The sequence below is a fragment of the Scyliorhinus torazame genome, chromosome 5 (genome assembly GCF_047496885.1).
Source record: "Scyliorhinus torazame isolate Kashiwa2021f chromosome 5, sScyTor2.1, whole genome shotgun sequence".
NCBI lineage: Eukaryota > Metazoa > Chordata > Chondrichthyes > Carcharhiniformes > Scyliorhinidae > Scyliorhinus > Scyliorhinus torazame.
In genome coordinates this window covers 107,974,666-108,002,252 of record NC_092711.1, presented here as the reverse complement: position 1 = coordinate 108,002,252, position 27,587 = coordinate 107,974,666, and the positions used below count along the sequence as shown (strand labels likewise).

The 27,587-nt window shown below is 46.8% G+C and overlaps 3 protein-coding genes across 4 annotated transcripts in view; all 3 read left to right on the top strand.

Moving 5' to 3' along the window:
- LOC140419341 (uncharacterized) overlaps positions 1–27,587 on the top strand; it is a 74,824-nt gene that overhangs the window by 18,034 nt on the left and 29,203 nt on the right. The gene's annotated exons all lie outside the window — the stretch shown is intronic.
- On the top strand, positions 15,275–18,164 carry LOC140419342 (uncharacterized). 2 transcript variants are annotated; one of them, XM_072503209.1, is made up of 2 exons: positions 15,275–15,350; positions 16,707–18,164. In XM_072503209.1, the coding sequence occupies exon 2, from the start codon at positions 16,814–16,816 to the stop codon at positions 18,026–18,028; it is 1,215 nt and encodes a 404-aa protein (XP_072359310.1). In that variant the 5' UTR covers positions 15,275–15,350; positions 16,707–16,813; the 3' UTR covers positions 18,029–18,164. The 2 variants fall into 2 exon arrangements, with proteins under 2 accessions (XP_072359310.1, XP_072359311.1); XM_072503210.1 differs by lacking the exon at positions 15,275–15,350 and adding an exon at positions 16,243–16,300.
- On the top strand, positions 15,289–27,478 carry LOC140419344 (uncharacterized). The gene is made up of 2 exons (XM_072503211.1): positions 15,289–15,350; positions 23,959–27,478. Exon 2 carries the CDS (start codon positions 24,299–24,301, stop codon positions 25,511–25,513), a length of 1,215 nt encoding a protein of 404 aa, XP_072359312.1. The 5' UTR covers positions 15,289–15,350; positions 23,959–24,298; the 3' UTR covers positions 25,514–27,478.

Here is a 27,587-nt window from a genome sequence, read left to right as displayed (position 1 = left end):
TGCCCCTGTAGTTACCTTTATTTAACTGTAACACCTTTACATCTGATTCTACCTTCTTTCTTTCAAATTGGAGATTGAATTCGACCATATTATGATCACTGCCTCCTAAGTGCTCCCTTACTTTAAGATCTTTAATCAAGTCTGGCTCATTACATAACACTATGTCCAGAATGGCCTGCATCAGAGATTAGCGTGCACAATTAAAGCACATGGGATTAAGGGTAGTGTGTTGAGATAGGTAGAATATTGGTTGGCAGACAGGAAACAAAGAGTAGGAATTAATAGGTCTTTTTCAAATTGGCAGGCAGTGACTAGTGGGGTACCGCAGGGATCGGTGCTCGGGCCCCAGATATTCACAAGATATATTAATGATTGACAAAAGAAATTTAAAGTACCCAATTATTTTTTTCCAATTAAGGTGCAATTTAGCGTGGCCAATTCACTTACCCTGCACATCTTTGGGTTATGGGGGTGAGACTCGCGCAGACACGGGGAGAACTTGTCTCCACACAGAGTGGCACGGATTGAACCCTAGTCCTCAGCTCTGTGAGGCAGCAGTGCTAACCACTGCACACCCAATATATTAACGATTTAGATGAGGGAACGACATGCAATATCTCCAAATTTGCAGATGCCAGCAAGTTGTGTGGGTGGGTGAGCTGTAAGGAGGATGCAGAGATCCTTCAGTGTGATTTGCACAAGTTGAGTGAGTGGGCAAATGAATGGCAGATACAGTATAATTTGGAGAAATGCGAGGTTATCCACTTTGGTAGCAAAAACAAGAAGGCAGACTATTAGCTGAATGGCCACAAATTAGGAGAGGGAATGTGCAACAAGACCTGGGTATCCTCGTACACCAGTCACTGAAGGTAAGCATGCAGCTATAGCAGGCGGTAAAGTAGGCAAATGATATGCTAGCCTTCATTGCGAGCGGATTAGAGTACATGAGCAGGGACATCTTGCTGCAATTATACAGGGCCGTGGTGAGGCCACATCTAGAATAGTGTGTGCAGTTTGTCTCCTTATCTGAGGAAGGATGTTCTTGCTCTAGAGGGAGTGCAGCGAAGGTTTACCAGACTGATTCCTGGGATGGTGGGACTGACATACGAGAGATTGAATCAGCTAGGATTGTATTCGCTGGAATTCAGGAGAATGGGGGATCTCATAGAAACCTATAATATTCCAACAGGACTTGACAGGGTAGATGCAGGAAAGGTATTCCCGATGGTGGGAGTATACAGAGATCGCAGTCTGAGGATACGGGGTAGACCATTTAGACAGAGATGAGTAATTTCTTCAACCAGAGAGTGGTGAGCCTGTGGAATTTGTTACCACAGGAAATAGTTGAGGCCAATACATTATTTGTTTTCAAGAAGCAGTTAGATATAGCACTTAGGGCGAAGGGGATCAAAGGATATGGAGAGGAAAGCGGGATTGGGCTATTGAGTTGGATGATAAGCCATGATCATAATGAATGGCAGAGCAGGCACGAAGGGCCAAATGGTCTCTTCCTGCTCCTATTTTCCATGTTTCTATGTAATCCCTTCTCATACTAAGAGCAGGTGAATGACCTCGCCCCAGTGTGAACTCGCTGGTGTGTCTGCAGACTGGATAACTGTGTGAATCCATTCCCACAGAGGGAGCAGGTAAATGGTTTCTCCCCAGTGTGAACTCGCTCGTGTTTCAGGAGGTTGGATGAATTAACAAATCCCTTCCCACACTGAGAGCAGGTGAACGGTCGCTCCCCAGAGTGAACTCGCTGGTGTGTCCGCAGGTTGGACGGATTACTGAATCCCTTCCCACACTGAGAGCAGGTGAATGGCCTCTCCTTGGTGTGAACTCGCTGGTGTGACAGCAGGGTGGATAACTGTGTGAATCCATTCCCACAGAGGGAGCAAGTGAACGGCTTCTCCCCAGTGTGAACTCGCTGGTGTGCCTGCAGGGTGGATAACCGAGTGAAACACTTCTCACAGTGAGAGCAGGTGAACGGCCTCTCTCCAGTGTGAATGCGACGATGAGTCTCCAGCTCAGATGGAAATCCATATCCCTTCCCACAGTCCCCACATTGCCACGGTTTCTCTATGTTTTGGGTCTCCTCGTGTCGCTCCAGATTGGACAATCAGTGGAAGCCTTGTCTACACACCGAACATGTGCACTGTCTCTCCTGACTGTGAATGGTATGACATTTTTTCAGGCTGTGTAATAGTTGAAGCTCTTTCCACAGTCAGTTCATTAGAACTCTCTCACGCGGGTGTATGTTGTGTGGATCTCGGTGCTTTTCCAGTCACACTGATGTTTCCACAGTCAGTTCACTGGAACAGTCTCACTTGGGTGTGTGCTGTGTAGGTTTTGGTGCTTTTCCAGTCACACTCACGTTTAAAATCTTTTGAAGCTGACAGATCGGACAAACATTTCTCCTTCTCGCCGATGATATTCAGAGCCCGATGATATTCAGAGCCCGATGATATCCAGATCAGAAGGAATCGTTTGAGTTTGTCATGAGTTTGATGTGATGTTTGAGACTTCTGTCTGCAATTCCTCCTCTTCCAATATCCTTTAAAAAGAATTTATAAAAATTATCATTGTTGGTACAGGACGGAAATTCGGAGCAGACAATTCTGAGGGGCTGTTTCGCACAGGGCTAAATTGCTGGCTTTTAAAGCAGACCAAGACAGTCCAGCAGCACGGTTCAATTCCCGTAACAGCCTCCCCGAACAGGCGTTGGAATGTGGCGACAAGGGGCTTTTCACAGTAACTTAATTTGAAGCCTACTTGTGACAATAAGCGATTTTGAGACCATAAGACACAGAACATAGAACATAGAAAATACAGCACAGAACAGGCCCTTCGGCCCACGATGTTGTACCGATCCTTTGTCCTAGATTAATCATAGATTATCATTAAATTTAAAGTGCAGAAGGAGGCCATTCGGCCCTTTGAGTCTGCACCAGCTCTTGGAAAGAGCACCCTACACAAGCTCAACACCTCCACCCAACACCAAGGGCAATTTGGACATTAAGGGCAATTTATCATTGGCCAATTCACCTAACCCGCACATCTTTGGACTGTGGGAGGAAACCGGAGCACCCGGAGGAAACCCACGCAGACACGGGGAGGACGTGCAGACTCCGCACAGACAATGACCCAAGCCGGAATCGAACCTGGGACCATGGATCTGTGAAGCAATTGTGCTATCCACAATGCTACCGTGCTGCCCTTAAGAACAAATAAATCTACACTATATCATTTTCCCGTAATCCATGTACCTATCCAACAGCTGCTTGAAGGTCCCTAATGTTTCCGACTCAACTACTTCCACAGGCAGTGCATTCCATGCCCCCACTACTCTCTGGGTAAAGAACCTACCTCTGATATCCCTCCTATATCTTCCACCTTTCACCTTAAATTTATGTCCCCTTGTAATGGTGTGTTCCACCCGGGGAAAAAGTCTCTGACTGTCTACTCTATCTATTCCCCTGATCACCTTATAAACCTCTATCAAGTCGCCCCTCATCCTTCTCCGCTCTAATGAGAAAAGGCCTAGCACCCTCAACCTTTCCTCGTAAGACCTACTCTCCATTCCAGGCAACATCCTGGTAAATCTTCTTTGCACCTTTTCCAGAGCTTCCACATCCTTCCTAAAATGAGGCGACCAGAACTGTACACAGTACTCCAAATGTGGCCTTACCAAAGTTTTGTACAGCTGCATCATCACCTCACGGCTCTTAAATTCAATCCCTCTGTTAATGAACGCGAGCACACCATAGGCCTTCTTCACAGCTCTATCCACTTGAGTGGCAACTTTCAAAGATGTATGAACATAGACCCCAAGGTCTCTCTGCTCCTCCACAATGCCAAGAACTCTACCGTTAACCCTGTATTCCGCATTCATATTTGTCCTTCCAAAATGGACAACCTCACACTTTTCAGGGTTAAACTCCATCTGCCACTTCTCAGCCCAGCTCTGCATCCTATCTATGTCTCTTTGCAGCCGACAACAGCCCTCCTTACTATCCACAACTCCACCAATCTTCGTATCGTCTGCAAATTTACTGACCCACCCTTCAACTCCCTCATCCAAGTCATTAATGAAAATCACAAACAGCAGAGGACCCAGAACTGATCCCTGCGGTACACCACTGGTAACGAGGATCCAGGCTGAATATTTGCCATCCACCACCACTCTCTGACTTCTATCAGTTAGCCAGTTCGTTATCCAACTGGCCAAATTTCCCACTATCCCATGCCTCCTTACTTTGTGCAGAAGCCTACCATGGGGAACTTTATCAAATGCCTTACGAAAATCCATGTACACTACATCCACTGCTTTACCTTCATCCACATGCTTGGTCACCTCCTCAAAGAATTCAATAAGATTTGTAAGGCAAGACCTACCCCTCACAAATCCGTGCTGACTATCCCGAATCAAGCAGTGTCTTTCCAGATGCTCAGAAATCCTATCCTTCAGTACCCTTTCCATTAATTTGCCTACCACCGAAGTAAGACTAACTGGCCTGTAATTCCCAGGGTTATCCCTAGTTCCTTTTTTGAACAGGGGCACGACATTCGCCACTCTCCAATCCCCTGGTACCACCCCTGTTGACAGTGAGGACGAAAAGATCATTGCCAACGGCTCTGCAATTTCATCTCTTGCTTCCCAGAGAATCCTTGGATATATCCCGTCAGGCCTGGGGGACTTGTCTATCCTCAAGTTTTTCAAAATGCCCAACACATCTTCCTTCCTAACAAGTATTTCCTCGAGCTTGCCAATCTGTTTCACACTGTCCTCTCCAACAATATCGCCCCTCTCATTTGTAAATACAGAAGAAAAGTACTCATTCAAGACGTCTCCTATCGCTTCAGACTCAATACACAATCTCCCGCTACTATCCTTGATCGGACCTACCCTCGCTCTAATCATTCTCATATTTCTCACATATGTGTAAAAGGCCTTGGGGTTTTCCTTGATCCTACCCGCCAAAGATTGTTCATGCCCTCTCTTAGCTCTCCTAATCCCTTTCTTCAGTTCCCTCCTGGCTATCTTGTATCCCTCCAATGCCCTGTCTGAACCTTGTTTCTTCAGCCTTACATAAGTCACCTTTTTTCTCTTAACAAGACATTCAACCTCTCTTGTCAACCATGGTTCCCTCACTCGACCATCTCTTCCCTGCCTGACAGGGACATACATATCAAGGACACGTAGCACCTGTTCCTTGAACAAGTTCCACATTTCACTTGTGTCCTTCCCTGCCAGCCTATGTTCCCAACTTATGCACTTCAATTCTTGTCTGACAACATCGTATTTACCCTTCCCCCAATTGTAAACCTTGCCCTGTTGCACGTACCTATCCCTCTCCATTACTAAAGTGAAAGTCACAGAATTGTGGTCACTATCTCCAAAATGCTCCCCCACTAACAAATCTATCACTTGCCCTGGTTCATTACCCAGTACTAAATCCAATATTGCCCCTCCTCTGGTCGGACAATCTACATACTGTGTTAGAAAAGCTTCCTGGACACACTGCACAAACACCACCCCATCCAAACTATTTGATCTAAAGAGTTTCCACTCAATATTTGGGAAGTTAAAGTCGCCCATGACTACTACCCTATGACTTCTGCACCTTTCCAAAATCTGTTTCCCAATCTGTTCCTCCACATCTCTGCTACTATTGAGGGGCCTATAGAAAACTCCTAACAAGGTGACTGCTCCTTTCCTATTTCTGACTTCAACCCATACTACCTCAATAGGGTGATACTCCTCGAACTGCCTTTCTGCAGCTGTTATACTATCTCTAATTAATAATGCCCCCCCCACCTCTTTTACCACCCTCCCTAATCTTATTGAAACATCTATAACCAGGGACCTCCAACAACCATTTCTGCCCCTCTTCTATCCAAGTTTCCGTGATCGCCACCACATCGTAGTCCCAAGTACCGATCCATGCCTTAAGTTCACCCACCTTATTCCTGATGCTTCTTGCGTTGAAGTATACACACTTCAACCCATCTCCGTGCCTGCAAATACTCTCCTTTGTCAGTGTTCCCTTCCCCACTGCCTCATTACATGCTTTGGCGTCCTGAATATCGGGTACCTTAGTTGCTGGACTACAAATCCGGTTCCCATTCCCCTGCCAAATTAGTTTAAACCCCCCCGAAGAGTACTAGCCAACCTCCCTCCCAGTATATTGGTGCCCCTCTGGTTCAGATGCAACCCGTCCTGCTTGTACAGGTCCCACCTTCCCCAGAATGCCTCCAATTATCCAAATACCTGAAGCCCTCCCTCCTGCACCATTCCTGCAGCCACGTGTTCAACTGCACTCTCTCCCTATTCCTAGCCTCGCTATCACGTGGCACCGGCAACAAACCAGAGATGACAACTCTGCCTGTCCTGGCTTTCAACTTCCAGCCTAACTCCCTAAACTTGTTTATTACCTCCACGCCCCTTTTCCTACCTATGTCGTTGGTACCAATGTGCACCACGACTTCTGGCTGCTCCCCCTCCCCCTTAAGGATCCTGAAGACACGATCCGCGACATCCCTGGCCCTGGCACCCGGGAGGCAACATACCTTCCGGGAGTCTCGCTCGCGACCACAGAATCTCCTATCTATTCCCCTAACCATTGAATCTCCTACAACTATTGCTTTTCTATTCTCCCCCCTTCCCTTCTGAGCCCCAGAGCCAGACTCAGTGCCAGAGACCTGGCCGCTAGGGCCTTCCCCCGGTAGGTCATCCCCCCCAACAGCATCCAAAATGGTATACTTGTTTTGAAGGGGAACGGCCACGAGGGATCCCTGCACTGTCTGCCTGTTTGTTTTTTTCCCCCTGACTGTAACCCAGCTATTCTTGTCCTGTACCTTGGGTGTGGTTACCTCCCTGTAACTCTTCTCAATCACCCCCTCTGCCTCCCGGATGATCCGAAGTTCATCCAGCTTCAGCTCCAGTTCCCTAACACGGTCTTTGAGGAGCTGAAGTTGGGTGCACTTCCCGCAGGTATAGTCAGTGGGGACACCGGTGGTATCCCTCACCACCCACATCCTACAGGAGGAGCATGTAACTGGCCTAGCCTCCATCCCCTCTTACCTTACAGAATATAGCTGCTGTGTGGACTAACTAGATCTCCGCCCTCCGACTCTGCTCCCAGTCAGCTACACTTCCTGTAAACTCTTGGCTCTCTTCTCACTCTTTGCGGAAATGTCGGAAACAAAATGAAAGGAGCACCTTACTCCCTCCTCACCTAACTCCCTCGGTCACCAAACTCTCACTATCACACTCAAAAAGCACCAAATTCAGCACTCAGTGCAAAAACCAGTGGGTCTCACTGAAATGGAATTCAGTGAGTTCCATTTTCCTGTTCCATCCCGGTAAGTGTCTGTTCCATCCCGGTTAGTGTATTTTCCACCAGTGTCCTTTCTAAATTATTCCATCATCTCTGTTTCTCCCACACTCATGGGACGTGTATTCCAGGTCATTACCACTCACTTGAGAGGCAGACAAGACAAAGAGGTTAGGAGGTGGCCATTCTGCCCATCCTGATCATGCTGCCTGTTTGAAAGAGCTACCCAGTTAATCCCTTTTCCCTGCAATTTTCATTTCCTTTCTTTTGGAAAACAGTCTCGCAATGCAGGCAGCGGATTCCAAATCACAAAACATCACTGTGTTTTCAAACAAATAATGCAGGAGAAAGTGTGTTTGGATTTCAACATGGTGTCAAAGACATGGTCATTTTTATAAAATTAAAACATGAATCTTTATTAATGACTAAATGTACCATGTGCAAATTTGTGGCCAATTGAAAAAAATGCATTTCTATTACACCTCTCACGACCGCAGGACTTCCCAAAGCATTTTGCAGCCCATGGAGTACTTTTGAAGTGGAGTCACTGTTGCAATGTGGGAAAATGTAGGGAGGCCTGGGGAGTCATTTTTAGTTTTAAAAATCAATCTTGTTCATACTGTATTCATACTGTAATCATTGTTATAAGTAACAAGGTCAAGGAAGCCATTTTATCTCCAATTTCTTTCAGCTGTTTCACATTTAGTAACTCTTCTTTATTAACTATAGATTGAACTACATAAAGCCACTGATGATGAAGGTGATAATTAAGTTTTCACAGTAACTTCATTGCTGTGTTAAAAAGAAATTGAACTGGACCAGCCACATTAATACTGTGGCTACCAGGGCAGGTCAAAGGCTAGGAATCCTACGGCGAGTAACTCACCTCCTGACCCCTCAAAGGCTGTCTACCATCTACAAGGCACAAGTAAGTGTAATGGAATACTCTCCGCTTGCCTGGATGAGTGCAGCTCCAACAGCACGCAATAAGCTTGACACCAATAAGGACAAAGCATTCCGCTTGATTGCTCCACCTTCCTCAAAACTTCAAACCCTGCACCACCGACAAAAAGTAGCAACCTTGTGTACCTCGACAAGATCACTGCAGTAACTCACCAAGGTTCCTTCGGCAGCACCTTCCAAACCCACAACCACGACCATCTAGAAGTACAAGAGCAGCAGATACCTGGGAACCCCACCACCTGGAGGTTCCTTCCAAGTCACTCACCACCCTAAATTGGAAATATGTCCCCGTTCTTTCACTGTCGCTGAGCAAAATCCTGAAACTCCCTCCCTCACAGCACAGTGGGTGTACCTACACCTGAAGGACTGCAGCGATTCAAGAAGGCAGCTCATTACCACTCTCTGAAGGGCAACTAGGGATGGGTAATAAATGCTGACCTAACCAACGATGCCCACATCCCATAAAAATGAATTTTAAAAATGTAAGCCTATTTTTGACAATAAGAAAGATTACTAGATTATTATTAGTAATGAACCTTGATTCGGCGATGCTGAGTGCTGCAAAACCCCAAACCCATTGTGCTACATTAGATGTGATCCGCAATTGGATAATATTTGTTAAGCAATTCTGACTGTTGTAAGAATTACGCTGGCACCCAATTTAAGATTATCATTTGGGCTTTCAGAGTGGTGCACATCTGTGTTCCAGAAGTTACATCTGTGACTACACAGAGCCCTGATCGATGCAGACAGAAGAAGCTAGAAACTCATATGCTTGCTTGAACTGAACAAAATAGTGACAGGTGTGTTCCATTGGCTGGATTGCGGGTTTGGGATGTGGAGCAAGGACAGCAGCGCAGGTTCAATCCCATTACCGGATGAGGTTATTCAGGAAGGCCCCTCCTTCTCAACCTTGCCCCTCGTCTGGGATGTGGTGATCCTCAGGTTAAATCACCACGTCAGCTCTTCCCCCTCAAAGGGGAAAGCAGCCTATGGTCACCTGGGTCGATGGCAACTTTACATTTTACATGGTTCATTCCACAGGAAATGCCCTGATTCAATCAGAGTCAACCTGCCTGGTTTGAGTATAAACAAAGCTTGACTCATCAGTTAACTGGTACGCTCTCCATGGCAATGCCTCTCCACGGCAATGCCTCTCCATGGCAATGCCTCTCCACGGCAACGCCTCCCCATGGCAACACCTCTACCAATCAGAGTCCACTTATCAACAAATCAACACTCTCTTCTCATGAAGTTTAAATTGTTGTTCCCTTTAAATTTTCTATTCTTGCGAATGTCCTGATGAGTGGAAGATGAAAAGCTTCAACTCTTTTCTCGATGTTTTAATTACCTACCAGTCTGTAATGCTTGAGTAAGAAGTGAGCCTTCATTGAGTTACAATTACTTAATCAGTGGTTATAGTGAAAGGCTCAGTTTTATTTGTTGTAAAAATGTAAAAGCCTAATTGCTGTGTATATAAAGAATGTGCAATGAGGATAAATGTACCGGCAAGAGAGACCTTCCAACTCTGATTAGCCTCAACATTTGAAACGGTATGAAGAAGGAATTGTGCAGAATCAGATAAAGGGATATTATGAAACAGTTCAATTGTATTCCTATCCAAGATAATGAGAGATGGTGATATAAGTAATTACCATCCAGTCATAAATTAATCTAGTGATCAAATTGAACAATTTTCATGTTGCAACAGGCCCAACTCTTGCCTTTGACAATGTGCCGCAGAGGAGAATGTTAAATATGTTAAGAGCCCATGGTGTTAAGGGTAAGATCCTGGCATAGATAGGGGATTGGCTGACTGGCAGAAGGCAGAGAGTGGTGATAAAGGGGTCTTTTTCAGGATGGCCACCGGTGATTAGTGGTTTGCCTCGGGTCTGTGCTGGGACCACAAATTTTCACAAAGTACATTAATGATCTGGAAGAAGGAACTGAAGGCACTGTTTGCAGATGATAAAAAGATCTGTAGAGGGACAGGTTGTATTGAGGGGGGCTGCAGAAGGATTTGGATAGGCTAGGAGAGTAAGCGAAAAGTGGCAGTTGGAATACAATGTGGAAAAGTGTGAGGTTATGCACTTTGGAAGGAGGAATTTAGGCATAGACGATTTTCTAAATGGGAAAATGCTTATGAAATCAGAAGCCCAAAGGGACTTGGGAGTCCTTATTCAGGATTCTCTTAAGGTTAACGCGCAGGTTCAGTCGGCAGTTAGGGAGGCAAATGCAATGTTAGCATTCATGTCAAGAGGCAAGAATACAAGACCAAGGATGTACTTCTGAGTCTGTATAAGATCTGATCAGACCCCATTTTGAGTATTGTGAGCAGTTTTGGGCCCGTGTCTAAGGACGGATGTGCTGGCCTTGGAAAGGGTCCAGAGAAGGTTCACAAGAATGATCTCTGGAATGAAGAGCTTCTCGTATGAGGAACGGTTGAGGACTCTGGGTCTGTACTCGTTGGAGTTTAGAAGGATGAGGGGGGATCTTATTGAAACTTATAGGGTACAGCAAGGCCTGGATAGAATGGACATGGTGAGGATGTTTCCACTTGTAGGAAAAACTAGAACCAGTGGACACAATCTCAGACTAAAGGGACGATCCTTTAAAACAGAGATGAGGAGGAACTTCTTCAGCCAGAGGATGGTGAATCTGTGGAACTCAATGCCGCTGAAAGCTATGGAGGTCAAATCACTGAGTGTGTTTAAGACAGCGATAGATAGATTCTTTATTAACAAGGGGATCAGGGGTTATGGGGAGAAGGCAGGAGAATGGAGATGAGAAAAATATCAGACATGATTGAATGGTGGAGCAGACTCGATGGGCTGAGTTGCCTAATTCTGATCCTATGTCTTATGGTGAGCTCATGGTCACTTTGGAGGATAAAAAGAGGTTCCAAAGGTCTTGTTAGCCAAGTGCTAAAGACTACCGAGGCTACATTCCACAGAAATTGCAGTCAGAGAAGGAGCCTGAGAGGGTCTACAGATCTACAGATTGGTCACCTGCATGAAATTGTGAATGTCAATGTCTCAAAGTTGTTCAGTAAACCTTTATCTTTGAATAAACTTATTTATCTTGGGGATCACTGCACAATGTTCAGTGCCATTCACAACTCCTCAGATACTCAAGCAGTTCATTTCCAAATGCAACAAGACCTGGACAATATCCAGACGGGTTGATAAGTGGCAAGTAACATTCAAGCCAGTCAAGTGCCAGGCAATGGCCATTTCCAATAAGAGAGAATCTAACCAATGCCCCTTGACATTCAATGGCATTACCACCTCTGAACAGTGCTAACCACTGTGCCGCCCATAAATGTAATGGAATACTCTGCCTTTGCCTGAGTGGAGCTCCCAACAACAGGCAAGAAGCTTGACACCATCCAGGACAAAGCAGCCCACTTGATTGGCACCCCATCCACAAACATTCACTCCTTCCACTACTAACAAACAGTGTGCAATAGTGTGTAATATCTACAATATGCACTGGTGAAACTCACCAAAGCTCCTTACACCTTCCAAACCCCCAACCACGACCATCCAGTAGGACAAAGACAACAGATATATGAAAACACCATCACCTGGAAGTTCACCTCTAAATCACTCACCATCCTAACTTCGAAATATATTACCATTCCTTCACTGTCACTGGAACTCCCTCCCTAAGAGTACTGTGTGTGTACCAACACCTCAGGTACTTCAGGGGTTCAACAAGGAAGCTCACCACCACCGTCTTGAGGTCACGTAGGGATGAGCGATAAATGTTGGCCGAGCCCGTTAATGCACATCCCTTGAATGAATAAAAATTAAACAATAATGAACTTTATTAGTGTCATAAGTAGGCTTACATTAACACTGGAATGAAGTTACAGTGAAAATCCCCTAGTTACCACACTCCGGTGCCAGTTTGGGTACACTGAGGGAGAATTCATCTAACAAGCATCTATGGGACTTGTGGGAGAAAGCTGGAGCGCCCGGAGGAAGTCCACGCACACACGGGGAGAACGTGTAGACTCCGCACAGACAATGACCCAAGCCAGGAATCTAACCTGGGACCCTGGCGCTGTGAAGCAGCAGTGCTAACCACTGTGTTACCATGCCACCACGGTAGCATAGTGGTTAGCACAATTGCTTCACAGCTCCAGGGTCCCAGGTTCGATTCCCGGCTTGGGTCGCTGTCTGTGCGGAGTCTGCACATCCTCCCTGTGTGTGCGTGGGTTTCCTCCAGGTGCTCCGGTTTCCTCCCACAGTCCAAAGATGTGCGGGTTAGGTGGATTGGACATGCTAAAAAATTGCCCCTTAGTGTCCAAAATTGCCGTTGGGGTGGGGTTACTGGGTTATGGGGATAGGGTGAGGGGTATGGGCTTGGGTAGGGTGCTCTTTCCAAGAGCCGGTGCAGACTCGATGGGCCTAATGGCCTCCTTCTGCACTGTAAATTCTATGATTCTATGATTCACTTAAACTGTTTTGGGTATACACAAGGCAGCCATCTTGAATCCTACCCCTGCCATTTCACATTATCCAATTCATATCCAGGTTATAAATACCTACGATTACCTTTCTCACAAGTCCCTATTATTTCTGCAGCAATTATAAATCGACCAGGCTGCTACTGTTAGGTGACATTTAAACTACTAAGTACAACCGTGACTTACTACGCTTATTTTGCTTATCTCCAGACAAACTAATTCTACATCTGAGATATAATTCTACATCTAATCAAGGGCTGGTTTAGCACAGGGCTAAATCGCTGGCTTTGAAAGCAGACCAATGCAGGCCAGCAGCATGATTCAGTTCCCGTACCAGCCTCCCCGAACAGATGCCGGAATGTGGCGACTAGGGGCTTTTCACAGTAACTACATTGAAGCCCACTTATGACAATAAGTGATTTTCATTTCATTTCATTTTCACATCTTCATCTTCTGAGCCGAGATCATTTCTCACGACTGTGTTGATCTCAAATGTGATCAACAGAACTAACCCATACCCTTTCATCTCGTCCTATCCTAAACTAAAGAGCTGGTAATTGACTTTTACATAGAACATACAGTGCAGAAGGAGGCCATTCGGCCCATCGAGTCTGCACCGACCCACATTAATCCCTCACTTCCACCCTATCCCCGCAACCCAATAACCCCTCCCAACCCTTATGGACACTACGGGCAATTTTTAGCATGGCCAATCCACCTAACCTGCACGTCTTTGGACTGTGGGAGGAAACCGGAGCACCCGGAGGAAACCCACGCAGACACGGGGAGAACGTGCAGACTCCGCACAGACAGTGACCCAGCGGGGAATCGAACCTGGGACCCTGGCGCTGTGAAGCCACAGTGCTATCCACTTGTGCTACCGTGCTGGAAGCAAAGTACTGTACACAGCCCTGTCAGCATCAACGGGGCCGAGGTGATGATGGTTAGCAGTTTCAAATTCCTAGGGGTGCACATCTCCAAAAAATCTGTCCTGGTCCACCCACGTCGACGCTACCACCAAGAAAGCACAACAGCGTCTATACTTCCTCAGGAAACTAAGGAAATTCGGCATGTCCACATTGACTCTTACCAACTTTTACAGATGCGCCATAGAAAGCATCCTATCAGGCTGCATCACAGCCTGGTATGGCAACTGCTCGGCCCAGGACCGCAAGAAACTTCAGAGAGTCGTGAACACCGCCCAGTCCATCACACGAACCTGCCTCCCATCCATTGACTCCATCTACACCTCCCGCTGCCTGGGGTAAGCGGGCAGTATAATCAAAGATCCCTCCCACCTGGCTTACTCACTCTTCCAAATTCTTCCATCGGGCAGGAGATACAGAAGTCTGAGAACACACACGAACAGACTCAAAAACAGCTTCTTCCCCACTGTCACCAGACTCCTAAATGACCCTTTATGGACTGACTTCATTAACACTACACCCTGTATGCTTCATCCGATGCCAGTGCTTATGTAGTTACATTGTATATGTTGTGTTGCCCTATTATGTATTTTCTTTTATTCCTTTTTCTTTTCATGTACTTAATGATCTGTTGAGCTGCTCGCAGAAAAATACTTTTCCCTGTACCTCGGTACACGTGACAATAAACAAATCCAATCCAATCCTCTGTGAAGTCACCCACTCCGGAATATTCAGTTTCCAGCCTCAGCAACTTTGTAAACACATCCCTGTATTGGCTGCGATACCATGCACATTTATTTCTATCTTTGCTATTAGTTCATCTATCTTATTACAAATACTGGTGTATTCAGATGGAGAGCATTTAAATCTCTTTCTATCCTGTTTCCCTACTTTGACCCTCTGTTGCATCTATTTGTACATAAGAACATTATAACTAGGAACAGGAGTAGGCCATCTGGCCCCTCGAGCCTGCTCCGCCATTTAATGAGATCATGGCTGATCTTTGTGGACTCAGCTCCACTCTCCGGCCCGTACACCATATCCCCGAATCCCTTTATTCTTTAGAAAGGCATCTATCATTTTCTTAAAAACGTTTAAAGAAGGAAGCGTTTAAAGAAGGAGCCTCAACTGCTTCACATATCTGATAACTCTGGTTATCATTGCCTGTAATGCTACTTTGACTATTGCCTTGTCTTTGCTCGTTAAATTTGGAGGGTATTACTTTTTTGTTCGCTATTTAATTCAAATCTAAGATGCTCATGCTCCCAGAGGAGAACCTCTTGCTGTATGCTACCGATGTTGCTGGCAATAACATCTACCACAATCACTACGCCAACCCTCTCCTTCTCTGTATTCTATGGAGCAGATCCCCCACCATTCAGAATGCGGACTTAAGCGTTTTACATCTGTGGTTCAAATTATAATCGGACCACGAAAGGTGAATTTATATTCAACAATATCTCGTCGTAATGGCGATTCGATTACCCAGCATGCACCGAGAGGGTGAATATGCCCTAACTTCACTACGGGAGATCATTACGCGTGCGCACTACCGCTCATGCCGGAGCGTGCGCAGTGCGGGTGTTGGCAGTGGGCGGATGGGTTGATGTTGGATTCGCAGGAAGAGCAGAAAGTGATTGGAGACAGCAGGTGAGTGAGGTTAAATGGAGGCGGTGGGCGAGAGGGGAGGCTTCATAAACACCCGGTGCAGGAAGGGAAACTTTAATAAAACCGGACGGAGGCCTTATACCACAAATGAAAAGCTCGAGGTCCCGTTTTTGCAGCCGCCATCTTGGACAATAGGCGACGCTGCAGCCATCTTTATGGGGGGCACTGGACAGCAGAGCGCATGCACGGCCGCCATCTTTATTGGGGGCAATAGGATCCGCCCATGAGACCAGGGTGGAGTCGGTCAGTCTTGCTATAGTGGGAATAGGCGGTCCTGTTGGTGATGTGAATGTGTGCTCAGAATCTCGGTTTGGGAATTAGTAAATAGTTTACTTCAGCCTCAGACAATCCCCAGGGAGAGGGCTGGAGTCAGTGGCTAAGGAGTTTGTACTGGGGACTGAAGGCAAAGATCTCGCTCTGCCCCATATTCAAATAGAGGCAATCCAATACAGTCAGGCAAGTCACGAAGATGACCCGGTCCATCTAGAAGGTGCAGTTTTAGGGTTTGGGAAATTGTAGTTCAGTTGTAGGTTTATAAAATACCTCTCCATTGCTCTGTGTCTCCCACACCTTTTCCTGTCCCTCTGCTCCCATTCTCGCTCTGTGTCTCTCACTTCCCCTCGCTGCTTCTCTTATCACACAATTCTCTACCCCATAGGGTTGTGGGTATACCATCATTGAATATATTTAAGGCTGAGATGCAGGGAATTGAGGGCGGCATGTTAGCACAGTGGTTAGCACTGTTGCTTCACAGCGCCATGGTCCCACGTTCTATTCACGCTTGTTCTCCCTGTGTTGGCGTGGGTTTCCTCCCACAAGTCCCAAATACGTGCTGTTCGGGGAAAATTGTGAATTCTCCCTCTCTGTATTCCAACAGGCACCGGAATGTGGCGACGAGGGACTTTTCACAGTAACATCATTGCAGTGTTAATGTAAGCCTACTTGTGACAATAGTACAGATTATTATTATTTTGGTCTCTTGGGAAGTCAAAAGGATCTGGGGAACTGATGGGAAAGTGGAGTTGAAGATTAAGATCAGCCATGATTGTGCTGGATGGCGGAACAGGCTCGACGGGCCAAATGTTCTACTTCTCCTATTATGTTGTTACAGAGGTCAGAGTCTTGTCTCGGTCCACAAAGGTGGCAAGTTCTCTTCCCTGAAAGACATTAATGAACCAGTTAGTTTTCTGCAAAAATCCAGCAGTTTTCATGGTCATTGTTTTCCTAGTGCCGGCCCCACAAATGACCAGATTCATTCAGCTCAATTTCAGAACCTGCCTTTGTGTTTTTGTGGTTTTTTTCTCACTCCCTATTTTCTGTTTCAAATCAATTTCACAGAATACTCGAAAGGGAGGATTTGCAATCAAGAAACACAAAGCAAACCACGTCATAATCGGACGCAGTTCCCCATTTAGTTGTAAACTGAATATCGATTAATTTTTAACATGGAAGAAAACGGCAACATTCACAGTGAGGAGAAACCCTGGAAATGTGGAGAATGTGAGGAGGGATTTAGATCCCCATCTGAGTTGGAATCTCATCGACGCAGTCACACTGGGGAGAGGCCGTTCACCTGTTTTGCGTGTGGGAAGGGATTCGCTCGATCTTCCAACCTGCTGCAACACCAGCGGGTTCACACTGTGGAGAGAGCATTCCCCTGTCCACAGTGTGGGAAGGGATTCACTCAATCCTCCCAGCTGCTGAGACACCAGCGAGTTCATAGTGGGGAGAAACCATTCATCTGCCCCGAGTGTGGGAAAGGATTCACTCGCACATCAGGGCTGCTGACGCACCAGCGAGTTCACACTGGGGAGAGGCCATTCACCTGCTCCAAGTGTGGGAAGGGATTCGCTCAGTCATCCAACCTGCTGAAACACCAGCGAATTCACACCGAGGAGAGACCTTTCAAATGCCCAGACTGTGGGCAGTCCTATAAAAGTTCCCTGGACCTAATGCGTCATCAAATTGTTCACACTGATGAGAGACCGTTCAAGTGCTCTCACTGTGCGTCTGGGTTCAGGCGATCAGAAGAACTCACTGTGCACCTACGAATTCACAATGGGGAAAGACCGTTCACCTGCTCAGAGTGTGGGAAGCGATTCACTCAGTCATCTGCACTGCTGACGCATCAGCGAGTCCACACTGGGGAGAGACCATTCTCTTGCTCAGAGTGTGGGAAGAGATTCACTGATTTATCCACCCTGCTGAAACACCAGAGTGTTCACACTGATGAGAGACCTTTTAAATGCTCGGACTGTGTAAAGTGCTATAAAAGTCCCCGGGAACTGATGTATCATCAACGTGTTCACACCACTGAGAGACCTTTTAAATGTCTAGACTGCGAGAAGTGCTACAAAAGTTCTGGGGAACTGATCCGCCATCAACGCGTTCACACTGACGAGAGACCATTCAAGTGCTCTTACTGCGAGACAGGTTTCAGGGGACCAGAACAACTCACTGCGCACCAGAGAATTCACACTGGGGTGAGGCCATTCACCTGCTCCAAATGTGGGAGGGGATTCACTCAGTCATCCACACTGCTGCGACACCAGCGAGTTCACACTGGGGAGAGACCATTCGCCTGCCCAGAATGTGGGAAGGGATTTACTACCTTATCCACCCTGTGCAAACACCAGCATATTCACAATGAACAACAGTGATTGGATTTTGTGATTAATCATATCCACACTGAACCATGTTTATTAGGGTCTGTTTCTGCTGATGTTCGTAAACACCAGCCCATATATCTTCACGAATATTGTCGATAATGGTCAAATAAATCAGCTTTGTGCTAAACACAGTGTGTTGAGTCTCAAACACAGCTTAGTTCTTTTTGGAGTGTTCTCCCTCTCCCCTGTCTCCTCCATCCTCACCTCCAACAACAAGTGTGAGGAGCTCATGGAGTTTCTTTGTCACCAAGGTTGAGACAATCTGATCAGCTGCCTCTGCTGCTTCCCTCCCACTAACCCACCAGGCCAAACTATTTCTACATTTCCTCAAAGTCTGAGCCCTGAACTACATCTTTCTCCCGTTTCTCTATCTCCTTCCCTCTCAGAGCTCACCTTGTCCATGAGACCCACCTGCTCCCTTGACCCTATCCTCAGAAAAATGCTGACTATCCAACTTCTCCATGTGACTGATATCCTTAATGATTCTCTCTTAAATTCACTATCATCAATCATCCTTTTTTTTAAAAAAGTGTTCATCCCACCATCTTTGCAAACTAGCATCCCATCGCCAACCTGCCTTTCCAAAATTCTTTTAATCTGTGTCCCCCGAGGATCTGTCCTCGGCGCCTCCTATTTCTCATCTACAAGCTGCATGAGGTGACATCATCCAAAAGCACCGCGTTAGTTTTCACATGTACACTGACAACACCCAGCTCTACCTCACCACCATCCCTCTCCATTCCTCCACTGTCCCTAAATTATCAAACTGCTTATCCCACATCCAGGACTGAATGAGCAGAAAATTCTTCCAATTAAATATCGGGAAGATCAAAGCTATTGTCTTCAGTCACCATTAGAAATGCCGTTCCCTAACTCCCGAGTCCATCCCTCTCCCTGCGAACTGTCTGAGACTGAAGCACACTCTGCACAATCTCCGTGTCAGATTTGACCCCAAGATGAGTTTCTGACCCCATATCCACACCATCACTAATATCAGATATTTCAATCTCCATAATGTCACCTGTGTCCATCCCCACCCCCAGCTCATCTGCTGCTGAAACCCTCATCCATGCCCCTGTTACCTTTGACTTGATGATTCCAATACATTCCTATCCAGCCTCTCTCATTCACCCCACACGGAAACGTGAGATCATCCAAAACTCTGCTACCTGAGTGCTTTCTCACACCAAGTCCTGTTCACCATCAGCCCTGTGCTCACTGACTTTGCTCCTGGTCTGGTAATGCCTCAATTTAAAAATTCACATCCTTGTTTCAAATTTCTCCCTGGCTTCGTCCCTCCCTATGTCTGTAATCTCCAGTTGTGCTCTCTCTCAGATGTTTGCACTCTTCTCATTCTGGCCTCTTCACATCTCCGATTTTAAAAAAAATGTTTTTAATTGGATTTTTGTACAGAGTATATTTTGCCATTATGTACACAGGATATATGTATATACATGTAAGTAGGCATCCATTTGTGCTGGCGAGGCACTTCCGGAGGGCAATCCTCAAGTGGGCCTGGTGCCGGTGATGGCCCTCGCTTCTCCCGGTCGGATTTTGCCGCCGTTGTCTTTCGTGCACGCTGCCGCTGCAGCCGGCCCTCCCGTCCTCCGCCTGTATTCTCCTTTTTCTCTGTTCCTATGGATGTCAGGTTGGTTAACGTCCCCCCCCCCCCCCCCACCTCCCTGGCTCGCCTCTATTGTTCACTATCCCTTCCCTCCTCCCACCCCACCCCCGCGGTTCGCCTTTCCTGCCTCTTAGAATGAGTTGTTCTCTCCCCCACCCCCCAATCTCTCGTTCTATCTCACCCTCTCAGGCTTTGGCTGCTTTCCCCTGGTTCCTGGCTATTCTTCTCCTTGTTTGTTGGCCACAAACGAGTCCCGGAACAATCGGGTGAATGGCTCCCACGTTCTGTGGAAGCCGTCGTCTGACACTCGGATGGCGTATTAAATTTTCTCCATTTGGAGAGATTCCGAGAGGTCGGACAGCCAGTCTGCTGCTTTCGGTGGTGCTGCTGACCGCCAGCCGAACAGGATTCTACGGCAGGCGATCAGCGAGGCAAAGGCAAGGGCGTCCGCCCTCCTCCCCAGGAATAGATCTGGCTGGTCTAAAACCCTGAAGACCGCCACTTTCGGGCATGGCTCCACCCTCACCCCCACCACTTTGGACATTGCCTCGAAGAAGGCAGTCCAGTACTCCACAAGTCTGGGGCAAGACCAGAACATGTGGGCGTGGTTGGCCGGACCTTCTTGGCACCGTTCACATCTATCGTCCACTTCCGGGAAGAACCTACTCATACGGGTTCTTGTTAAGTGGGCTCCATGTACCATTTTTAGTTGCACCAGGCTGAGCCTTGAGCAGGTGGAGGTGGAGTTGACCCTATGCAGTGCTTCGCTCCAGAGACCCACCCTATCTCGATCCCCAGGTCCTCCTCCCATTTCCTTCTTGTTGCGTCCAGTATGGTGTCGGCCCCTTCTCCCAGTTGGTTGTACATGTCGCCACAGTTTCCTCTCTCTAATATGCTTGTGTCCAGTAACTCTTCCAGTAATGTCTGTTGTGGCGGTTGTGGGTAAGTCCTTGTCTCCTTTCGTAGCAGGTTTCTCAGCTGCAGGTACCTTAAGCTCGCTCCCCCAGGTCATCTGGAATTTCTCCGTCAGTTCGTCCAGTGTCGCAACCCTGCCGTCGGTGTTTAGGTCCCTGACTGTCAGTGTCCCCTCGTACTGTCTCCACATTTTGAAGGTGGTGTCGGTCAGTGCTGGTGTGAACCTATGGTTGTTACAGATGGGAGCTTTGTCTGACATTTTGGTCAGGCCAAATTGCTGCCGTAGCTGGTTCCAGGACTGGAGGGTGGCTATCACCACTGGGCTGCTGGGGTGTTTTTTGGGTGGGGATGGGAGTGCCGCCGTGGCGAGGGCCCGGAGAGAGGTCCCCTTACTGGAGGCCTCCTCCATGCACACCCACGCGGCCTCTGGCTCCTTGATCCATCCCCTTATTCGCTCGGCTGTGGCTGCCCAGTGGTAAAATTGTAGGTTTGGGAGGGCTAGCCCTCCCCTTGATTTTGTTTTTTGTAAGACCTTCTTTGTGATCCTAGCATTCTTTCCCCCCCCCCCTCCCCCCCATACGAACGCCATGATTACTTTGTCTACTGCTTGGAAAAAGGCCTTGGGGGTGTAGATCGGGATGGCCCTGAGTAGGAAGAGGTACCTCACATCTCTGATTTTAATAACTCCACCATTCATGGCAAGACTTGGGTATGAAACTCTGAAATTCACTCCCTAGAAGCTCCATCTCTCTCCTGATTAAAGGTGGTTGTTAAATCTGCCTCTCCAATCATGTGTTTGTCCATCTGTTCAAATATCTCCCGATGTGACTCAGTGCCAATGTTTTACTTCATGAGTTTCCCCTGAAACACATTGGGATGTTTTATTACATTAATCATGTTGTATAAATACAAGTTGTTGCTGTTTCATGACAGCCAGTTAAAGCAGAGTAAGATTCCACAAACAGCAGTCAGATGAGTAACTGATGTATTTTTGTGCTGTCAGTTAAAACAGGAATGTAGGTCCCACTGCAGCAGGAGAACTTCCCGGTGAACAGGATGTGTTGTTGAGCTCTCCTGAGCTGAGAGTGGAGCTGATTGAGCTGTCAGGCATGTTGTGTATCCGGTGTGCACAAGTTACAAACCTTATCTCATACTTTTAATGTTCTCAGTAAGTACACAGTCCATGCAAACCAATGGGTGAAATGTGGTCAGACAGCCCACACTCTCAAACCAAGTGACCGACACCATCCAATACAACGTCTATGGATTTCTCTTCAATTCCCCAGACCTTTGTCACACTGTGAGCCACTTCAAAGCTCTTGCTCTCCCAATATAACTCTGGTTGCTAAGCAATAGTCTAGATTTTCTAAACCCGTAAATTTGCTTTACTTTCTGTATACTGTAAATGGCAGAACCCTAAGGAACATTAACATACAGAGGGATCTGGGTGTGCAGGTCCACAGTTCCCTAAAAGTGGTAACACAGGTGGCCAAGGTGATTAAGAAGGCTTATGGTCTGCTTGCCTTCATCGGCCGGGGCATTGATGTTTGAAACCTTTTGGAACAGGGAGCAAGGATTCCTATCTTGACTTTGGAATCGCTCATGCTAGTTGTGTCCGAATGAATCGAGATATTTCCGACTGCAAATCCTTCCATTCCAATCCATTGTAAACACATCAATCAAAGCCATCACTGCCAGGACAGGATAGTAATTTGAAACTGATATTCTAGTTATCACACAACATTCTCTCCTTCAATAATCTCTCCCTCAATGTTAACAAAACGAAGGAGATTGTCATCAACTTCAGGAAGCGTAGTGGAGAACATGCCCCTGTCTACATCAATGGGAATGAAGTAGAAAGGGTCGCGAGCTTCAAGTTTTTAGATGTCCAGATTACCAACAACCTGTCCTGCTCTCCCCACCCTCAATGCCGACACTCTAGTTAAGAAAGCCCACCAACGACTACTTTCTCAGAAGACTGAGGAAACTTGGTATGTCAGCTTACGGCTCTCACCAACTTTTAAAAATACACCATAGGAAAGCACTCTTTCGGGTTGTATCTTAGCTTGGTATGGTGTATGGTTCCTGCTCTGCTCAAGACTGCAGGAAAGTACAAACGGTTGTGAATGTAGCCCAATCCATCATGCAAACCAGCCTCCCATCCATTGACTCTGTCTACAATTCACGCTGCCTCGGAAAGGCAGCCAGCATAATTAAGGACCCCACACATCCGGGACATACTCTCTTCCACCATCTTCCATCAGGAAAAAGGATACAAAAGTTTGAGGTCAAGTATCAACCGACTCAAGAACAGCTTCTTCCCTGCTGCCATCAATCAGACTTTTGAATGGACCTACAACGTATTAAGTTGATCTTTTCTCTGCACCCTAGCTATGATTTGACATTACATTTTGTAGTCTCTCCTTCCTTCCCTATGTATGGTATGCATTGTCTGTATAGCAAGAAACAATACTTTTCACTGTATACTAATACATGACAATAATAACCCACATCTAATTCTCCTCTCTCTAAACTATCCACAGACTTCCTCCTATCAATTGTAGCCCTAATTCTTTTGGCCATCCTCCAAATTTTGCCCCGTTCTCCTCCCCAATGCTGCTGACTCTCGGATTCTATTTCACACTCAGCTATTACCTCCCTAATATGTCACTCTGATGTCTAAATCTTAACACCTGAATTTAACAATTTTTGCTGAACGGGAGTCATAATTAATTCCAGTGACGACCCACATGAATTTTCTGTCCGGGTGGGTTCACTGCGCCATCTCCCGACCACCTATCCCCCAGTGCCAGGAGTTCAGACACTGGCTTCCAAACGAGCAATGGCGGCTCCAGCTCCCACAAGCCTGGGAAATCGCCCCATTCACCGCGCGGATGTGCGCATGTTCACCGTAAGAAGGGCTGCGCATGTGCGGAGATTTGTGCTTTCTATTGGTCAACAGTTGGGTGTGATTTGGAGTCAAAGTGGCTCCAAGCGACATAACGTCCGCTTTCCCATTGTCTTTGTGCGGGGCATTGACCAATGGCAATTGTCGGGAGACCGGAAGAACTTTATTCCTCCAGCCAATCAGAGCACGGCTTTGGGTCAATATAGGACACATATGTCCAGTTTTGTAATATGGTACATATTAGATAGAGTATTTATGGTTAAGTAATAAAGTGCTAATTATTTCTAGTCTTGCGATATAATGCTGTAACTAAATTATACATTTCCAATCCTAGTGAGAATGCGGGAAGAATTTGTGGGATGGAGATAACCCGATTCAGGGGAAAGGGAGAGGAATATTTTACAGAAACTAGCATTGTCTGTTCTGAATTTCTGTCCTGTACTTAGTGAAGACTTTTGTAAACTCCTTTTACAGGATGTCAGAAGGGGAGGATTTGCAGCCAGAAATCTCAAAATGCAGCAAGACTTAACAGAGCCACTCGAATGACCAGAACCTGAATGCCATCAATCTTTGAATCTCGAAGGATAAATTGTCTGTTTTGGCCGTCACATCAGTATGACTGGAAAGGCACCAAGAAACACAGATCTGAGTGAGAGTGTCGAGTGCACTGACTGTGGAAAGGGCTTTCACCAATTATACAGACTGCAGAAATATCACACCATTTACAGCAGGGAAGAGACCGTGCACATGCTGTGTGTGTGGACCAGGCTTTAACTGATTGTCAAACTTGGAAAGACACAAGAACACCCGCAGCATGGAGAAACCACAGGAAGGTGAGGACTGTGGGAAGGATAGCCGTATCCCGTCTGCACTGGAAACTCATAAACCTGCTCACACTGGGGAGAGACCATTCGCCTGCTCCAAGTGTGGGGAAGGAGACTGCTCCCCATCTGCCCTCAAGATTCATCACTGCAGTCACACTGTGGAAAGGCCGTTCATCTGCTCAGAGTGTGAGAAGGGATTTCTCCAGTCATCTGACCTGTGGAATCACCAGCAAGTTCACACTAGGGAGAGGCCGTACACCTGCTTTGAGTGTGGGAAGGGATTCACTCAGTCATCCCACCTGCTGATACACCAGCAAGTTCACACCGGGGAGAAGCCGTTCACCTGCTCGAAGTGTGGGAAACAATTCAATCATTCATCTGACCTTCTGAATCACCAACAGGCTCACACAGGGGAGCGACCGTTCACCTGCCCCAAGTGTGGAAAGGGTTTCACTCAGTCATCCCACCTGCTGATACACCAGCGAGTCCACACTCTGGAGAGGCCGTTCCACTGCCCCGAGTGTGGGAAGTGTTTTATTCAATCTTCACACCTAGTGACACATCAGGGCATCCACACCAGGGAGAGGCCATTCACCTGCTCAGAGTGTGGGAAGCGTTTTATTCAATTATCGCACCTAGTGACACACCAGCGAGTCCACACAAGGGAGAGGCCATTCAACTGCCCCGAGTGTGGGAAACGTTTTATTCAATCATCCCACCTAACATCACATCAGGGGGTTCACAGCAGGGAGAGGCCTTTCACCTGCTCCGAGTGTGGGAAGCGTTTTATTCAATCATCTCACCTAGTGTCACACCAGGAGGTTCACATCAGGGAGAGGACATTCACCTGCCCTGAGTGTGGGAGGGGATTCATTCTGTTATCGGACCTGCAGAATCACCAGCAAGTTCACACTGGGGAGAGGCCATTCTCCTGCTCTGAATGTGGGAAGGGATTCACTCGTTCAGCCAACCTGCAGGCACACCAACGCATTCACACCAGGGAGAGACCATTCACCTGCTCTGAGTGTGGGAAGGGATTCGCTCTTTCATCTGATCTGCAGAGTCACCAGCAAGTTCACACTGAGGCAAGGCCATTCACCTGCTCTGAGTGTGGGAAAGGATTCATTCAGTCATCCCATCTGCAAACACACCAGCAAGTTCACAAGGATTCGCAAAGGGATTTACTCAGTCATTCCACTTGCTGAGACACCAGCAAGTCGCTAAGTGGTGACTGGGACTGGATTCTGCTGTTTTTGCTGCTGTGAATCACATCCAGGACTGAACCATGTTCATTCTGACACTTGGTGAAGTAGGAGAGTTGGAGGGTTTCTTTCTGCTGGACTGACTGGTGTCAGACTTTGCTTCCAGTGGGCTGATGCTGAGCCTGGGAGAGCACATTTCCACTGAAATGATCCACAAAAGCTGCTGAAGGACATTTATTTTATCCTGGACAGTAAATAGTGTTTTTAATAACACTACAGGTAGTCCTAAAATAAATACATTTGTCGCTGTTGCATTGAGTCTACAGCACAGGGCCAGGCCAGTCGGCTCACTTGGTCTGTGTCAGTATTTATGTGACACATGAGCCTCCATCCTCCCTCTTCACCTCCACCATCAGCATCTCCTTCTATTCCTTTCTCCCTCATGTATGTATCTAGCTTTACGTTCAATGTATTCATGCTGTTCATCTCAACCTCGTTTAAAAAATGTTTAGAGTAACCAATTCATTTTTCCCAATTAAGGGGTAATATGTGGCCAATCCTCCTACCCTGCACATCTTTGGGTTCTGGGGGTGAAACCCACGTAAACAAGGGGAGAATATGCAAACTCCACATGGATAGTGACCCAGAGCCAGGATCAAACCTGGGACCTCGGTGCCGTGAGGCAACAGTGCTAACCACTGCATCACCGTGCTGCCCGAGGCTAAAGAGGTTTCTACTGAAATTATTGAACGCCTGCATAATCTTAAAGACTCTCATCAGATCACCCGTCAGTCATCTCCTTTCTAGTGAAAGGCAGCCGCAACCTTTCCTGAGGGTTAAATATTATTCTTGTGAACACTTGTTGCACCTTCTCCAGTGTCTATTTCCTTTTTCTAAATAGTGATCACCAATGTTGACAGAGCTCCCAGTGTAGTCTAACCCTGGTTCTAAACCAGTTAAACAAAACCTCCCTGCTTTTCAATTCTATCCCTCTGTAATGGGACCCGATATATGGGCCCCACACTTTCGGAAAGATGTGACTTTCTCAGAGAGATTGCAGAGGAGATTTATGAGGACACCAGGAATGAGCAACTTCAGTTAGTTGGAGTGACTGGAGCAGCTGAAATTCCTCTCTTTCTATCACAGTCAGCAGAGATGGAGGGCACTCAGCCCATCCTGGCACAAAGGAAGATGGTTGTAGTTGTTGAGGTCAATTATCTCACCTCCTGAACATCACTGAAGGAGTTCCTCAGGGTAGTGTCCTTGGTCCCACCATCTTCAGCTACTTGATCAATTACCTTCCTTCCATCATAATGTCAGAAGTGGGGATGTTTGCAGATCACTGCACAATATTCAGCACCATTCACAGCTCCTCAGATACTGGCACAGTCCATGTCCAAATGCAGCAAGACCTGGACAATGTCCAGGCTTGGGCTGATGAGTGGGAAGGAACATGTGGGCCACACAATTGCCAGACAGACAATGACCAGACAAGGCCCAATACCATAAGAAACTACAGAGAATCATGAACACAACCCAGTCCATCTGGCGAAACCTCCTCCCATCCATTGACTCCATCTGCACCCCTGCTGGGAAAGTGGGAAGCATAATCAAAGACCCCTCCCACCCGGGTTATTCTCTCTTCCAACCTCTTCCATCGGCCAGGAGATATGATCGTCTGAGAACACGCACCAACAGGTTCAAAAAAAGCTTCTTCCCTGCTGTTACCAGACTCCTCAATAGCCCTCTTGTGGACTGAACTGATCGCTCCACACATCTTCTCTACTGAGTAGTACTCACTCCATATGCTTCACCTGGTGCCTGTGTCGATGTATTTACATTGTGTATTTATGTATGTCCTATGTTTTTTCCATCTTTTGAACATTCTGTCTGGACTGTACGCAGAACAATACTTTTCACTGTACCTCAGTACACGTGACAATAAATCCAATCCAATCTCCAACAAAAGAGTATCTGACCATTACCCCATGACATTCAATGGCTGAATCCCCACCACACCTTGGAGGTTATCATTGACCACAAGCTGAATTGGACTAGCCACATACATATTATGGCT

Excerpts from the sequence above, each read along its gene's own strand:
- LOC140419344 (XM_072503211.1), top strand. The coding sequence starts at position 24,299 with ATGGAGAAACCACAGGAAGGTGAGGACTGTGGGAAGGATAGCCGTATC.
- LOC140419342 (XM_072503209.1), top strand. The coding sequence starts at position 16,814 with ATGGAAGAAAACGGCAACATTCACAGTGAGGAGAAACCCTGGAAATGT.